This window comes from Callithrix jacchus, chromosome 14, assembly GCF_049354715.1.
Source record: "Callithrix jacchus isolate 240 chromosome 14, calJac240_pri, whole genome shotgun sequence".
Taxonomy (NCBI): domain Eukaryota; kingdom Metazoa; phylum Chordata; class Mammalia; order Primates; family Cebidae; genus Callithrix; species Callithrix jacchus.
The window spans coordinates 62,220,403-62,239,386 of NC_133515.1; the positions used below are offsets into that span (position 1 = coordinate 62,220,403).

General features: G+C 34.9%; 1 protein-coding gene and 1 pseudogene across 1 annotated transcript; both read right to left on the reverse strand.

Moving 5' to 3' along the window:
* Positions 1–11,413: 11,413 nt before the first annotated feature.
* Positions 11,414–12,962, reverse strand: LOC144579128 (uncharacterized). The gene is made up of 2 exons (XM_078348369.1): positions 12,900–12,962; positions 11,414–12,798 (listed from the first exon to the last, which is right to left on the reverse strand). Exons 1-2 carry the CDS (start codon positions 12,960–12,962, stop codon positions 12,223–12,225), a joined length of 639 nt encoding a protein of 212 aa, XP_078204495.1. The 3' UTR covers positions 11,414–12,222.
* Positions 12,963–13,440: 478 nt separating this feature from the next.
* Positions 13,441–13,836, reverse strand: LOC108588136 (zinc finger protein 468 pseudogene; annotated as a pseudogene).
* Positions 13,837–18,984: the final 5,148 nt, after the last annotated feature.

Below are 18,984 nucleotides of genomic sequence, written 5' to 3' on the forward strand. Positions count from 1 at the left end.
TCTTTTCCCCACATTGCCTGATGGTGTAACTGCTCACCTGTCCCATTACTTATAAATTTTTTTGATCGTTTGTTTGTCGTTTTAAGAATAATAAGCAAAGTAGAAGGGAGGAGAAATTGATTACTAAATTGGCTATGATGAAGGACAGAAAAAGGTGAGAACAGACTGGTCAGCCCTTGTGATTGCTGTCCTTCTTGTCTTTACTCCAAGCGTCCTCAGTTGTCCCAATAATTAAAACTCAGAGGAGAGCTCCTTGGCTGTGAGTAAGGTCCAGAGAAGTACAAAAGTCTTCTACTTGAGAATATGTTGAGGAAGGAAAATGGATTGAGTTGGTGTGCTCGGATTGTAACAAAAGAGCTTCTCTACATTGAGGAAGATTTTTCATACCCACTTTCTGAATTCATCTTGGAATATAAAATTAAGAGTCTGGATGGTACCATTATTCTGGGCTATGTATTCCCAGCTAATATAGCTGTTATTCCCAAAAGACCATTAACTCAAAGGATAACACTAGGAAATTTTAGATGTCAAATTTTCTGTAATAACAGGAAAGGAAGAAAGAAAAAAAAAGAATAGGACAAAAGGTGTAAATAATTGGACAGACTTCCCTCACCAAATCAAAATTAAGCATTAGAAATATCCCAAACACAATGTGAAAGAGAAATACGCCATCAAAAGAAGTAACCAAATGAAAATATTTTGTTAAAATTTAAATACAGTAATAGTCAAAGAATAAAATGAATGATAATAAAATACCAAATCTCTCAAATAATTCTAGGTTGAGATGTTTTTATAGGTTAGTCTTTTCAAACTCTCTAAACCATATAATCCCTTTTTCTCACATATTACACAGAAAACAGTTGTATTAGTCAGATTCTCCAGAGAAACAAACCTAATAGGATGCATATAAACATAGAAATTTATTCAAAATTGGCTTTGTAGTCCCAGTTACTCAAGAGGCTGAGGCATGAGAATTACTTGAGCCTGGAAGGTGGAGGTTGCAATCCGCTGAGACTGCACCACTGCACTCCAGCCTGGGCAACAGAGCGAGACTGTGTCAAACAAACAAAAAAAGAATTTGGATTTGTATTCAAATACAAAATTAAAAAATAGTAAAAAATGTAAAGTGTATTAAAATTTATTAAGTTTCAAAATGCTTTACTCCTAGAATGCTAGCATAATACAATGTCATAAAAATCTAGTAAGATAGGTTGCCACAAAAGTTCTGTAAGAAGGAACAACAAACTTTTTCCAATTGATACTGAAAAAATTTCAGTAAATCTCCAACAGCAACTTATATAAAAAAATTACTCATAACTAAGCAACTCACATTGTTAAATTTAGCTACCAAAGGGGTGTATGTGTGTGCACATGTGCAATATATGAACTACAGCCTACTTAAAAGAAAAAACAACTCAAAACATTTCAACTAAAAAAAATGTGCATTATTACACTACTTCCTATAATATATTGAAACTTCAAGCCAAAGCATTAAGTCAGAGGAAATAGGAAATATAGGTATAGGATCCAAATAATAATGATTTCTTGATTTATTTTGCTTATAAAAGATATCAGTAACAGCATATATAGTCCTATAAATTCAGCAGTTACCCTATCCAAAATCAAATTTCAAAAGCTAACTGTGTTCCAAGGGTATTATTTCCAATATGGCCACATACTTCCTATCAGAACTTTCCATGTTAACTAAAAACAGCAAACAAAAAATTTAAAAGACTAGAAGAATCTGAAAGTAGTAGGCAGATATTGGAAGGAAGAAGGAAATTTGACACTCTTAAGGAGGAAATGGCACTGAATGAGTTTCCCTATGCTATAGCTTTTAATGTAAGGACAGGACAGAGAATTTCAATAGTAAATATATTAGTTTGATGAAAAGATTTTGATTGTAGAAACAATTTCAACAGTAACTATAAAAAGAGGTGGTGAAATACAAGAAAGTAAAGAGTAAGAAAATGGAAGCCTCAATTCTTGATACAATTTTGCTCAACCTGTTGGTTAATCCCTGAACCATGAATGCCTGCAGAAGACTCCAAGTAGCTCAGGTAAGCTTAGAGAAAACAAACAGAAATCACAACACACAAAACTGTTTTGAGTCCCTTCTCACCATTGAACAAAAAAATACCCTTTTGAAGAACATAGCAGAATTATGTTGAGATTCACTAGAGGTAGCTGGCAAGATATTAAGGAAAGATATAGACTGGAGTCTCAAACCTATTGGAAGGCCAAAAGGTTTCATTGGAACAGGTCAAGGGCGGCTGGTTCATTATGTCAGGGAAAAGATAAGGATGATAAAAGTCCTTTTTAGTTTCTGTTTATCCCACATCCCTATGTCTCTTTTTACTCAGGTAAACTTTGTGCTGGATGGTCCTCTCAAAAGGAGATCAAAGGGGAACTACCCATTGATAGTGTTTACTCTTGGCCCAGAACCTAAAGCTTTTATCATTCCTAAAACCACTCTTTAACCATGTTAATTATCTACAAGTGTGTTGACTTAGAACCTCTGTTATAAAATCTTTTACTGAATACATGTGTGGATTTATAGGGGGTCTTGGTTGATTAGCTGCAGTTGCCCTCTGAAAGCAGCCAATGACCATCTCTAGCCCACATGAATCACTGTAATGGCATGAGAGTGCAGTTATTCAGATGACATTGACTCAAGGTCTGCAGGACAGACCTCCACAGGTTGTGAAAAAGGTCTCAGAATTCGATTTCTAAGACATATTATACACAATGTAAAGAATGCAATCCAAAATTTCTCAACAGATGTAAACCAGAAAAACATGAGTATTCACAAAAGACATGTAATCCATGAAGACTAAGATGAATTAGATGTTGGAACTAATATATAAGCATAGAGTGATTACTGCAAGCTACTACTTGACTAGCTCTGCATTAATTAAACTCTGCTGCAGTACTATGGTGCCAATGAACTGGTTCTGTCTGTGCAGCAAGCAGGAGGAACATATTGGGCAGTTATACTTTCCATTTATTATCAGGAACAAGGCAAGTGTGTGCCCTCTCATGACTCCTATTCAATACCATACTAGAAGTTTTAGCTAATACAATAAAACATAAAAGAAAATAAAAGGCATACATTTTAGAAAGGAAGACAAAAAACTGTCTTCTTCATACAAGACATTATTGTCTATGTAGAAAAATGGTAGCATTCCTGGAATTAGTAAGTGGTTATAGTAAGGTTTCATGATACAAAGTTAATATACACACTTAAATTTCTTTCTTACAAACTAGCAATGAAAAACACAATATATTTATATCATCAACAAAAAATAAAATACTTAGGTATAAATATCACAAAATATGTACAGAATCTATATTAGGAAATATATAAACATCTGATGAAAGAAATCAAGAAGACATAAATAAATTGGTTAATATTTTATGTTATGGATAGAAAAACTCAGTATTATTAGGTTCCCAGGTTATTCCAATGTGACTTATAGATTAAATGCAATACCCACTAAAATCTCTGCAAGTTATTTTGTGGAGATCAACAAACTGATTCTGATGTTTATATGGAATAGCAAAAGACCTAAAATAGCAAAAATAATATTAAAGACCAGTAAAGATATAGGACTGATCCTGACTCTAAGACTTAATATAAACCTACAGTAATCAAGATGGTATGGTATTTACAAAATAATAGACATATTATTGCATCAGTGGAACAGAAGAGAGTGTCCAGAAATAGAGTCACACAAATTCAGTCAATTGATCTTTGACAAAGGAGCAAAGGATAAAAGACAAGCACTTCAACAAATGGTGTGAAACAATTGAACATTGTCATGCTAAAATTTGAAGGTAGACAGAGATTTAGTAGCTTCCACAAAAATTAAATAAATATGAGTCAGAGATGTCAATATAAAACTTAACATTATCAGACTTTTAGAAGTCACTTTTAAGTAAATAAAAAGACAAATTATGGATGGAAAGACAGTTTTTCAAAATGTTTATCTAATAAAAAACTTGCATCCCAAATATAAAAGATTTCTTAAACATTAATAAGAAAACATACAACTCAATTTAAAAAATGGGCAAATGATCTAAACACTGCAATGAAGAAGATATAAAATGTCAAATAAGCATATTAAGAAACACTCAATATCATATATATATAAGAAATTGCAAATTAAAACAATAATGTGGGAGCATTATACACTACTGAGAAGGTGGAGCAACAGAAATTCCTATTCATTGCTGATAGGAATGAAAAGTCATACAGCCACTTAAAGAGTTTGGCAGTTTCTCACAAGACTAAATACAGTCATACAATTCAGCAGTCATGATGTTAAAGTACTTTCTTCAGATTAAAACACATTTTCCCCTATACCTATGACTGTTGAATTGTTATTTAGATTATGTAATGAATTTTTGAAAATCAATGAGAAAATTGAAGGAAATCATTTAGAAAACAGGTAACTGATATAATATGCTTTTATTATAAAAAGAAATGTTAACATCTGGAATATATGTTATAAAGCTCTTGGATATTTTTTATTAAGCATAGAAATGCAAATTAAAATAAAGAGACTGGTATTTTGCCCATCAGAAGAGCAAACAACAGAAAATCTGATGTTAGAGAGGCTGAGTACAATTGTGAACCCTCATGTACTACTGGTGGGATTGTTGATTTAAATAGCCACCAAGAAAACAATCATTCAATTGTTAGTGAAATTGAGCACATTTATGTTCTAGACATCAGCAATCTCAACATAGATTAATAGATTGAGAGATAGAGATTAATATTCCAAAAAACTTATTGTATTATTTTATTCTCACACTGCTAATGAAGACATACATGAGACTGGGTAACTTATAAAGAAAACAGCTTTAATCAACTCAGTTCAGCCTAGCTAGAGAGGCCTTCAGAAACTTACAATGATGGTAGAAGGGGAAGCAAACATATCCTTCTTCACATGATGGCAGGAAGGAGAAGTGCCAAGTGAAACAGGAAACACCCCTTATAAAACCATGAGATGTCACCAGAACTCACTAAATATAACAAAAATAGAATGGAGGTAAACACTCTCATGATTCAGTTACCTTCTGCCAGTTCCCTCTCACAACATATGAGGATCATGAGGACTACAATTCAAGATGAGACATGGGCGGGGGACAGAGCCAAACCACATAATTCTACCCGTGGCTCCTCCCAAACCTCATATCTCATATCAACACACAGAAAAACACCATCGTGCTTTTCAAATAGTCCATCAAAGTCTTTGTTCATTCCAGCATTAACCCAAAAGTCCAAGTCCAAAGTCTCATCTGGGACAAGACAAGTCCATTCTGCCTATAAGAACTTAAAAGAAAAAGCAAGTTAGTTACTTCCTAGATACAATGAAGATACAGCCATTGGGTAAATACTCTTATATCAAATGGGAGAAATTGGCCAAAACAAAGGAGCTACAGGCCCCATTCAATTCCAAAATCCAACAGAGCGGTCAATCTTAAAGCTCTGAAATGATCTCCTTTGACTCCATGTCTCACATCCAGGTCATGCTGATGTAAGAGGCAGGTTCCCATGGACTCCAGCAGCCCTGCCTTTCTGACTTTTCAGCGTACAGCCCTCTTCCTGGCTGCTATCACAGGCTGGGATTGAGTGTCTGCAGCTTTTTCAGGTACATTATGCCAGCTGTCAGTGAATCTACCATTCTGGGGTCTGGAGGACAGTGGCCCTCTTCTCAGAGCTCCACTAGGCAGTGTCCCAGTAGAAACTCTGTGGGGGCTCCAACACTGTATTTTGTTTCCACACTACCATAGCAGAGGTTCTTCATGAGGGCCCTGCCCTTAGAGCAGGCTTTTGCCTTGACATCCAGGCATTTCTGTACATCCTTTGAAATCTAGGAAGAGGTTCCCAATCCTCAATTCTTGACTTCTGTGCACCCACAGGCTCAACACCACATGGAAGCTGCCAAGGCTTAGAGCTTGCACCCTCTGATGCCATGGCCCTAGCTATACCTTGGCCTCTTTTTGCCATGGCTGGATGGCAGGGCACCAAGCCTTGAGATGGCACAAAACACCAAGGCCATGGGCTATCCCTACAAAACAATTATTTCCTCCTAGGTCTCTGGGTCTGTGATGGGAGGGGCTGCCACAAAGACCCCTGACATGTCCTGGAGACATTTTTCACCATTGTCTTGGCAATTATTTGGCTCCTCATTACTTAATGCAAATTTCTGCAGCAGACTTGAATTTCTCCTCAGAAAAAGGGTTTTCCTTTTCTATCACATCCTCAGGCTACAAATTTTCCAAACATTTATGCTCTGCTTTCCTTCTAAACATAAGTTCCAATTCCAAACCATCTCTTTGTGAATGAATAAGACTAAATGCCATTAAGAGAACCCAAGTTAACTCTTGAATGCTTTGCTGCTTAGACATTTCTTCCACCAGATACCCTAAATCATCTTTCGCAAGTTCAAAGTGCTATAGATCTCTAGGGCAGGGACAAATGCTGCCAGTCTCTTTGCTAAAGCATACAATTATAAAGAGTCACCTTTGCTGCAGTACCCAACAAGTTCTTCATTTCCAATCTGTGACCCCCTCAGCCTGGATTTTATTGTTCATATCACTATCAGCATTTTGGTCAAAGCCATTTAACAAGTATCTACGAAGTTCCAAACTTTCCCACAGTTTCCTGTCCTCTAAGCCTTCCAAGCCTCTAGGAAGTTTCAAACTTTCCCACATTTTCCTCTCTTCCTGTGAGCCCTCCAAACTTTTCCACCATCTGCCTGTTACCAAGTCTGAAAGTCATTTCCACATTTTTGGCTATCTTTACAGCAGTGCCCCACTCCCAAGACCAATTTACTGTATTAGTCCATTCTCACAGTGCTAAGGAAAACATACTGGAGACTGGATAATTTATAAAGAAAAGAGGTATAACTGACCCAACTGTTTAGCATGACTGGGGATACCTCAGAAAACTTACAATCATGGTGGAAGGGGAGGAAAATACATACTTCTTCACATGCTGGCAGCAAAGAGAAGTGCAGAGTGAGGGGGAGAAAGTCCATTATAAAACCGTTAGCTCTTGTGAGAACTCACTCACTATCACAAGAACAGCACGGAAGCACCCCCATGATTCAATTACCTTCCATAGGGTCCCTCCCATGACATGTGGGGATTATGGAAGCTACAATTCAAGGTGAGATTTGGGTGAGGACAGAGCCTGAGGAATATGTGTAATTGGACACTATACAGCAATCAATTTTAATATACTGATGTTAATGTTTTAACATAGGTCTACCAACAATAAAACAAATATTTAACATGAAAGATATTCAAAACATGGTGTTGATTAAAAACACCATTTTTAATTAAAAATACATGCAAAGAATAAAGATCTTTTCAAGAAAAATATATTTCTAAGAAATGTGTTAATATATTTGAGCAGTGAATGGATTGTAACAGCAATGACATTGAGAGATGAAGGAGAAATACAATAAAATAAAACAAGATATTGGGGTGTGTGGTAAACAAATTCATGCATTTACTTGTCTATTCAATAGTTATTTAATGAATGCCTTTCTAGGATCAAGCAGTGTTGTAGGCACTAGTAATACAGCTCTGAAGAAACAAGCAAAAAACCTGGAAAGACAAAAATATGCATGTATAGACCATCCAATTAAAAAAAGATGGTTCCAAGACTAGAACATGAACTTTACAAAACATTTACCCTAAATTACTGATATATATGTACTTAACTTATTATTCTCTTTTTTTCCCCTCCCAAGGTGGAGTCTTGCTCTGTCACTCAGGCTGGTGATCAGTGGCTCACCGCAACCTTCGTCTCATGGGTTTAAGTGATTCTCCTGCCTCAGCCTCCTAAGCATCTGAGAGTACAGGCATGTGCCACTATGCCCAACTAATTTTTGTATTCTGAGTAGAGACGAGGTTTCACCATATTGGTCAGGCTGGTCTTAAACTCTTGACCTCGTGATCCATCCGCCTCAGCCTCCTAAAGTACTGGGATTATAGTGCCGGTCCAATTGTTATTCTTTATGGGAAATGCAAATTAAAAAGTACAATGAGCTACTACTACACCCCTATTAAAATGACTAAACTTTTAACAGCAGTTGACAATACCAAGTATTGATGAAGCAATAGATAGATTTCTTTTATATCACTGGGGAGTATGTAAATGTGACAGTTTGCACTAAAATTCAGTAATGCTTACACTATGATCCAATAATTAAACTCTGAGTATATACCTAAGATACATGCATGAGTCTGCCCAGAAAATGATTTAAAAAGGAGTGTTCATAGCAGCTTTTTCATAAAAGCACCAACTAGAAACAACCAAATGCCATCAACAGGAGAAAGGCTAAACAAATAGTGGTTCACTCTTATAAAACAGCAGTGTTCATTCAATGAAACACTACAAAACAATTGAAAAAAAGGAAGAACAAATACTGGTGCCTGCAACATCATGTTCTATTTCATCAATAATATATTGACTGAAATAAGCCAGACAAATAGAACATGAACTGTATGATCTCAGTCATATGAATTTCAAGAAGCAACGAAACTAGTAGCTATTCATAGAAGTCCCATTAGTGATTACCTCTGATGGAATATGAATTGGCAAGGATCACAGTGGAAATTTATGAAATGCTGGAAATATTCTACATCTGCTTGGGGTACTTACATGTGTTTGCATATGCATATTCATTAGGTAAACAGTAAAAACTCATATTTTATAGACTTCATTATAATATATAATAAATATATTATATATTTATATTAATGTATATTAAAATTATTAATATATTATACAATATATATTTATATTACATATATATGAGACAGAAAGAAAGGAGAGAGGTATTAGAGTGTCACTATTTCATGAATTAATCCTAGAAATAAAAAATAGGTGTATCATTAATGTAGTTATTCACCAGATATTTCATCTATTTTGTTCTTAAAAATATATCAAATTTCTCCATGATAAGTACATTTAGACAATTTTTCCTAATGTTCTTAGGAAGGTTTGATGGTATAGCAGGTTTTTTACTCCATAAGAAATGTCAGAAAGATTTTTATGTGTTGGGTTATATACAAAGATGAGGGTATACAAAAATAATACCAAAGGGGTAAAGTAGAAAATCTATGAAAAGAAGAAACTTCAAAAATATTAAAATTTGTGCATCAGCTGTGGGTTAGGTCATTGTTAATCACCTTAGCATAATTTTCTTTTAGTTTTGCTAGAAATTAGTTTGTAGCTTTTGAGAACTATTCTGTGGACAATCAATATTAATAATGATACCACTAAAAATAGCAGAAAAATTCAAACGCCTTTAAATAAATTCATTGAGACCTTGTGAGAGGATTCTACCCAGAAAACTAAAAATGTTATTGAGAAAATTAAGCAACACCTATGTAAACCAGATTATCCAGTGATTATTTATTGGAAGAGTCAATATTGCATTCCAAGCCTCATTAATTGATCTCTGGAAAAGCATAATCCCAATAAAAATCTCTGCAGATTTTCTGTTGCATAGAAATTGATAAGTTGGTTCTAAAATATATAAGGAAATATGAAGCCAAGCACAGCCAAGTCAGTTTTGAAGAATGATGGTAGATAAGTTACACTGCCATATATTAAGATCAACTGTAAAGCCATAGGAATAAAAACAGTTTACTATAAACACAAGGTTAAACTAATTAAGCCTTGGAACAGAGATTATAGAAGCAGACTCATGCATGTATATTCATTTAATTTAATTTTTAAAAGTAAAATTAAGGACGAACTTTTAATATATGGTGCTGGGCTGAAGAGAAATTCATAAAGAAAAAAATAGCTGTCTGGACTACTTCACATCATATGCAAAAATAATTTCTTACTAGATTTTCCATTCAAATGTAAAATATAAACCATACAGCTTTAAAAGAGAGCATAAGAGAAGGTCTTGTTAAATTTAAAGTAAGCAGAGCTTTCATCAATAGGATGCATAAAAGTGTTATCTGTGACAGAAAAAAACAATAAAGAGGACAGTCTTAAAATGAAGGAATCTTGTTCATCATAGATTCCATTAATATAATAAAAGAGCAAGCTGCAGACTGAGGTAAGATATTTTCATTACACGTATTTGTAATTCCTATACCAGGAAAAGTTATTCTATAAGTCTCATAAGTCAATAAAAACAAAAAGCAAGTTTAGTAGATAAATAGACAAAAGTCTTCAAAGAATAATTAACAATGCAGAATTTTCAGAATGAAGAGGAGATATGTCCTGTTTCCAACTATATATTTACACTAAAGTGTTAATGATGTATTTAAATTCTCTGGTCATCTGGCATCGTACTCTATGACTTTAGACAGTATGTTTCTCGTACAAATATAAAATGATTTGCTGAGATACTAGTCTTCTCAACACCCTGCTCAGTATGCTGCTTTTATTTTTGGTCTTAGGGTTCCCTTTCTTCCTCTTGTCTGATATTCCTTACCTCTTTCTCTTCCTCTTTGCATATAAACATTTAAAAAATAAAGACAAGTATTTACAGAACGATTTCTATATATCTTATATAGTATTCATTCTTAAATAGTAACTGTTTTCTTACTTCCTTGTACAATTGAAGAATTCCTTGTAAAATTGTACAATTGTGTCCTAGCCCCAGAGCTTACAAAAAAGTAAAAAGATGGAGTTCCTTCTGAGTCTACAAGCCTTGCAATACTGATGTCCTTCCCCTAATACAAACCATACCATTGCTATACACTGACTGTAAAATAAGAATTCACTGTGTTTAACACTTTACATGTATAATCTCCTTTAATTTACGTAAGAATCCAGTTAGTTAAGTACAAACCTTATCCCCTTTCATGTGATACGAAACAGAAAATTTGCTTGAGATATAAGGTCTCACTTATCTTTCTCTCCTATCATTCCATGTAATGCAGGCATACCTTGAAGATATAGTGGGTTTGGTTACAGAGCATCTCAATAAAGAAATACTGCAACAAAAAAAAGTTTCGGTTTCCCAGTGCATATAAAAGTTATATGTATTTTACACTGCAATCTATTAAGGGTAATCTATTAAGCAAAAACGTTAGGTCTAAAAGATTTTGCCACAATCATCACATTTCCAAAGTTTCTCTCCAGTATGAGTTCACTGATAAACTGCAAGGTATGAATGATGTCTGAAAATTTTGCCACGTTTATTCCACTTTTAAGATAGCTCTTCATTATGGATTCTCCAATGATTTGCAATGGTTGTAGCATTACTGAAGACTTTGTGACAATCATTCCATTAGTAAACTTTCCCTATACCATGGATTGCTTGATAGTAAGTGTTGACTGCCCACTAAAGGCTTTGCCACACATTATACTTGGAAGGCTTCTCTCTAGTGTGAATCCTAGAATGTTGTGCCAGGCGTGAATCACCACTGAAACCCTTGTCACAAAACTTCATTTCTATGGTTTCTCTCCAGTATGAATTTTTTACGTCTTTCAAGGTGTGATTTGAAAAGATTTTGAAAAGGAAAACTTTGCCACGTTCTTCACATTTGTAAGGTTTCTTTCCAGTATGAAGTCTATGATGACATGCAAGGTTTGATTTTTGAGTAAAATCTTTTCCACATTCATTACACTTATACATTTTCTCTCCAGTATGAATTGCCTTATGAATTACAAGAGCTGAATTTTGACCAAAGGTCTTGCCACACTCATTACACCTGTAAGGTTTCTCTCCAGTATGATGTCTACAATGGAATACAAAGGATGACATCTGACTGAAGGTCTTGGCACACTCATTACACTTGTAAGGTTTCTCTCCAGTATGAAGTCTATGATGGCATACAAGATGTGACATTGGATGAAAGGTCTTGCCACACTCATTACACTTGTAAAGTTTCTCTCCAGTATGACTTCGCCCATGAACTGCAAGGTATGAATGATGTCAGAAAACTTTGCCGCATTTATTACACTTGTATTACCCTCTTCATTATGGATTCTCCAATGATTTGCAATGGTTGCAGGGTTACTGAAGACTGTGACAATCACTACATTTGTAAAGTTTCCCTATACCATGGATTACTTGATGGTCAACCAGGTGTTGACTGCCCACTAAAGGCTTTGCCACACTCATTATTACACTAGTAAGGTTTCTCTCTGGTGTGAATTCTGGTATGTCATGCCAGGTATGAATCACATCTGAAAGCCTTGCCACCAATCTTACATTTGTATAGTTTCTATCCAGTATGAATTTTCCTATGTCTTTCAAGGTGTGATTTGCAACTGAAAACTTTGTCACAGTTTTCACATTTGTAAGGTTTCTCTCCAGTATGAAATCTATGATGACGTGCAAGGTATACTTTTTCATTATAAACCTTGCCACCCTCATTACACTTATAAGGTTTCTCTCCAGTATGAATTGTCTTATGAATTACAAGGGCTGAATTGTGATGGAAGGTCTTGCCACACTCATTACACTTATAAGGTTTCTCTCCAGTATGAAATCTATGATGACGTGCAAGGTATGCTTTTTCATTATAAACCTTGCCACCCTCATTACACTTATAAGGTTTCTCTCCAGTATGAATTGTCTTATGAATTACAAGGGCTGAATTGTGATGGAAGGTCTTGCCATACTCATTACACTTGTAAGGTTTCTCTCCAGTATGAAGTCTATGTTGGACTACAAGATATGACCTCTGACTCAAGGCCTTGCCACACTCATTACACTTGTAAGGTTTCGCTGCAGTATGAATTGCCTTATGAATTACAAGGACTGAATTTTGACTGAAGGTCTTGCCACACTCATTACACTTTTAAGGTTTCTCTCCAGTATGAAGTCCAAGACAGCATGTAAAGGATGACTTCTGACTGAAAGTCTTGCCACACTCATTACACTTGAAAGGTTTCTCACCAGTGTGACATCTATGATAGCATACAAAGTATAGCTTCTGATTAAATATCTTGCCACATACATCACATTTATATTGTTTCTCTCCTAAATGGATTATCTGATGTTTCCTTAAGACAGAGCTATAGTTAAAGGGTTTGTCACACTCCTTACATTGAAGATTTTTCTCTCATGTGTAGTTCCTGTTTTTGTGTGAATAAGAAAGAATGGGGCAAATTATTTCCAAAGTTATTAGAAATGTAGGTTTCAGGCCTACAAGAAATTATTTGGAATACTGAAACTGAGGAAGCATCATTGAAAGGCTTCTTACCTTATTACCAGTTTTTACTTCGGTCTGAAATATGTGCTGCTCAGGCAGATAGGAATGAAAACTTAATCCAAGCTGATTAAGGTTGGATTTAACAGGCTTGTTTCCAGCATGTCTTTAATCATATTGTCTGTACTCCCAGTCAACTTTTTTATTTTTGTCATGGGTGCTTCATGGCTCTTTCTGTCATCTTTTTGCCACTAAAACTCAAAGTCATAAATATTTTTCTCAATTTCCTTAAAGCAAAAATCTCCAATATGAGACTTTAATGTTTTTCCAATGTCCCTGTGTGGAACACTACTGTACTGCCTTCTCCTGTTGACAAGAACTTCTTCACACATTTAGAAGAGAGATCCAGGGAGACCAGGTTCCTGTCATTCTCCAACATTGTGTCCCTGTATAAAGTCCTCTGTGCAGGGTCCAAGCATTTCCACTCCTCCTGAGAGAATTCTATGGCCACATCCCTGAATGTCAACAGACCCTGAGGAAGAACCATCCTGACTCCTTTGCTTTCCCCTTCCTCTTCCAGGTTTCTTTCTCACATATCAAGAGTCTTTAGAAGTCAATCGCGAAGCAGCATGACTTCACTCTATGCATCTGCTTCCCGGTTTTTGACTCTTCCTTTCATTAAAGATTTCTTTATAGTAGTAATATTGTTTGATAGCATTTTACTCATAGTACATACAGAACTTTCAAAATTGAGATATGTCCTTTCAACTCCTGCTACTACTTTATCAGTTGAGCAGCAACTGATATTCTAAACATTTGGTTGTCATTTCAACAATGTTAACAACATCTTTATCAGGAATAGATTTCTTATCAAGAAACCTAATTTTTTGTCTTATCTGTAAATAACAACATCTCATTTGTTCAACTTTTGTCATTAAATCGAAGAAATTCAGTCCTATCTTTAGGTTCCACTTCTAATTCTAGTTCTCTTGCTATTTCTACCACAGTGGCAGTTACTTGCTCCACTGATGTCTTGCACCCCTCAAAGTCATCCAAGAGGGTTGAAATCTTCTTCTAAATTGCTGGTAATGATGATATTTTAACCACTTGCATAATATCAGTTATGTTCTTAATGGTATCTACAATGATAAATCCTTTCAAAAAAATTCTCAGATGAATGTCCAGATTCATCAGAGAAATATATGGCAGCTATACTCTTATGAAGTGTATTCCTTAAATAGTAAGACTTGACAGTCAAAATTACTCCTTAATCTATGGACTACAGTATTGATTATTTGTCTGCAGGAATGAAAACAACATTAATCTTTTTGCTTTATCAGAGCTCTTGAGTGACTAAATGCATTGTCAATGTGCAGTACTATTTAAAAGAAATCTTTTTTTCTGAGCAGTAGGTCTCAACAGTAGGCTTTAAATTCATTAAACCACACTGTAAAGAGGTGCTGTCATTCATGCTTGGTTGTTTTATTTATAGAGCACAAGCAGAATACGTTTAGCATAATTCTTAAGGGTGTTAGGATTTACAGAATGGTAAGTATGCATTGGCTTAACTTGAAGTCACCAGCTATTAATACATTGGCCCCTGATATGGTTTGGCTCTGTCCCCACCCAAATCTCATCTTGAATTGTAATAATCCCCATGTGTCAAATACAGAGCCAGGTGGAGATAACAGACTAGGGGGGTTGGGAGTACAGTTTCCCCAACAGCATTCTCATGGTTAGTAAGTCTTACGAGATTTGATGGTTTTATAAAGGGGAGTTCCCCTGCACTAGCACTCATGCCTGCTGCCATGTAAGACATGATTTTGCTCCTCATTCACCTTCCACCTTAACTGTTGAGGCCTCCCCAGCCAGGTGGAACTGTGTATTAATTAAACCTCTTTTCTTTATAAGTTACCCAATTACAGACATATCTTTATTAGCAGCATGAAAACAGACTAATACGGCCCCTAATTAGAGAGTCAGCTTATCCTTAAAGGTTTGAAGCCAGGCATTGACTTACTACCTCTAGCTATAAAAGTCCTAGATGGCATTTTCTTCCAACAGAAGGCCGTGTCATCTGTATTGAAAACCTGTTGTTTATTGTGGCCACCTTCATCAGTAACATTAGCTAGCTCTTCCAAATAACTTTTTGTATCTTCTACATCTGTAATTGCTGCCTCACCTTGAATTTTATATTATGGAGGTGGCTTCTTTTCTTAAATCTATGATCTAGACTCCCCTAGCTTTCAACTTTTCTTTTGCAACTTTTTCACCTCAGTCAGCCTTCACTGAATTGAACAGAGTTAGAGCCTTGCTCTGGATTATGCCTTGGCTTAAGAAACTGGTATATCTGGTTAGATTTTCTATCCTGACCACTAAAACTTTCTCCAGCTCAGCAATAAGGCTGTTTTACCATTTTATTATTTGTGTCTTCACTGGTATAGCACTTTCCTTTTTTCAAACTAGTTAACTGAAGCAGTGACAGTGAAGAAAGAACAAAGACATTTGTAACCAGAGTCATGATCAATTATAGACAACACCACACTTGGACTGGCCAAAGTAACCTTTTAATTTCCTTCCAGTACCTTTTCTTTTCATTCACAACTTAGCTGATGGTTTGATGCAAGAGTCCTAGCTTTCAGCCTATCTCTGATGTGATTTTTTTTTTCTTTTTTTTTTTTGAAATGGAGTTTCACTCTTGTTACCCAGGCTGGAGTGCAATGGCGTGATCTCGGCTCACCGCAACCTCTGCCTCCTGGGTCCAGGCAATTTTCCTGCGTCAGCCTTCTGAGTAGCTGGGACTACAGGCATGCACCACCATGCCCAGCTAATTTTTTGTATTTTTAGTAGAGATGGTGTTTCACCATGTTGACCAGGATGGTCTCCATCTCTTGACCTCGTGATCCACCCGCCTCGGCCTCCCTAACTGCTGGGATTACAGGCTTGAGCCACCGCGCCCGGCGCAACATGCAATTTTCATTAAGCTTAATTATTTTAAGCATTTGATTTAATGTGAGAGGCATGCTATTTCTTCTTTCACTTGAACACTCAGAGGCCATGGTAAGATTACTAATTAGCCTAATTTTGATATTTTTATATTTCAGAGAATAGAGAGGCCAGGAAGATGAAGAAACATGGATGAGTACACAGTAGGGGAGTAGTCAGAATATGCACAATATTCATTGATTAAATTTGGCATCCTATATGGATGCGATTTGTGGATCTCCAAAAACAATTTCAATTGTAACATCAAATGTCACTGATCACAGATTACCATAACAGGTATAATATTATAAAAAAGTTTGAAATATGGAAAGGATTATCAATATGTGACACAGACACATAAAGGGAGCACATGCTTTTGGAAAAGTACTGCTGATAGACCTGCTGTATGCAGGGTTGTCACAATTTGTAGAAAATGCACTATCAACCAAATGCAATAAAACAAAGCACAATAAAAGAAGGTGTGTCTATATATATAATATATGTATAATATATTAACATATTTACCTCAATATATGCTACTATATTAAATACCAACATTTAACAACACACTAATGTACAAACATGTTATATTTTTTATTAATATAATTAAGTAGAGACAAATGATCTCCTTTCTCAAACTATATTTGCACTATAGTTTGTACCATATTAAATAGCTTCTGATAGTTATTAGAAAAATATAATTAAAAACAAAACTTCTGTCACTCAGGAAACAGAAAACTTCTACACAATAGTATTTTAGAAAGCAAATAGTTGTCTTATTAAATAAGTATTAAGCCAGAATGTGATGCATACCACAGCAACCTGCTAGAGATAGCAGAAACAGAAAAGAAACCTCATCCCTTGATAACTAAGCAGATACAACCTACTACATACATGTTTTTAAGATAAATAATAACTAGTCCTCAAGAGAAACTGGAAGTACTATTTGTCACATATGCCTTATTCTAAGTTAGCCTGGAACTGGGGTGAACATTTGTATTAGTTAATTGGTTTTGTCCAAAGGAAAAAGAAATTTCTTATACTGTGATGACAGAAGTTGATTTTGCAATTTGGAGGAAGGTGCTCATTTAAATTAAGCTTCTAACTTCCTACAAAAACTGGGAGGTTTGGATGCTTTAATTTTTGGAGATTACATTTCAAAGAGATTGTCCCCAGGTTCTTGAGAAAGACATGACTTGCTCTAAAAGCTGGCAAGAAGCTTATTTTGCTTTTCAAAATATTTAAATACATTTCAAAGACACAGAGAAATAACTTACAATGACATGTTTTTAAATGTAAAATGTAGCAGAAAAGAGATAAGAGGAGTGTCTTTTCCTGTTTGTACCAGAGGTTGTTTTCTCCTTAGATTTGTGTTTATCTTCACACAGTCTATATTCCACAGTATGTAATTTATAATATACTGTGGAGTTGGCCCTCCACATCTGTGTGCCTCACATACACAAATGCAACCAGTCACGGGTCAAAAATATTTGGGAAAAACCACAAAATATTATGTAATTATATAAAATTATACAAATAAAAACACCAATACAGTATAGCTGCTATTTACATAGTATTATGTTATATTAGGTATAAGAATTCAGAGATTATTTAAAGTATGTGAGAGGATGTGTGTAGGTTATATCCAAATATTATGCCGTTCTACATTAGGACTTTAGCATGGGTTGATTTTGCTATCTGTGGGTCATCCGGGAACCAATCACTCTAAGATACTGAAGAACGATTGCACTATATACTCCTCCACAAATTGTTTAATTCACATCATCTCTCCTAACTAGAGTTTACCTTTTTTTGGCAATGTAGGTGTATTACTCAATTACTGTTTTGATAAATTTTGTTAAGAATTTTGTGAGACTAAAGATGGGCTGGGAAATTTCTATTCTTTGACTATCAAAGTATGCAAAAACCTAGCTAGAATAAAATAGCTTTCTAATAGTGATGATAGGGGTTTGGGGGTGGATTGGAAAGTATTTTTAAGATCAAGAAAATAGGTATAAGAGAGAAGAGGCAGAAACTAAAGAAGAATGCATTGCAGATAGAAGACATGCAAAGATTGAACAAACATAGCTAGGTATGAAAAAGTGTTAGCCGAATAATTTAAAAAAATATCTTAGTAAAGAATAGAAAATGCATAGAATGTAGAGAAAGACATGGAAGAAACCCTATAAGCAATTATCAGCTTCTTTGTCATTTTGAAATAACTTACTATAAAATAAATTACATAAAGTAAAATACTACATTGGACCCAAATTTCATAGAAACTTATTTTAAAGTTCCAGGTATTCAGGTGAGCTTTGAAGATTCAAAACAATAGCATTCAAGATTGCATGATACAAATATCAAGAAGAATAAGGTGGTACACATCATTCAATAAGCATATATATGTGACACTTCCATTTAGAGTGATTTCATAAAATTACTAAAAAAAGAGCATTAATAATATTTGAAAAATCAACTACTTTCTTATCACATCTTTCCTTATTTTATTTTTATTTCCTCTTCAGATATATTATTCCTTAGGCATAAGAAAATTAAAATATAGACTACATGTGATAGTATATGCTTTGAAAACATTTGGATAATGTTATACAAGTGTTGAAATAAATCAGTATTTTATTGTTTGATGTCATTATGCTTACAAAAGACCACATTAGTAAATAAAAATATACTAGCATTTTTTCTTTTTGTTGTTAATTTAAAATTTGTATTTGTCTATGTTTTTGCAGTCCTTGATGAAATACAATGCTAATGGAAATATGAAGTTCTAGAAATGTCACCCAGAATAATTTTTTCCACACATAAATTTGTAGTGGAGCCAAGAGAAAA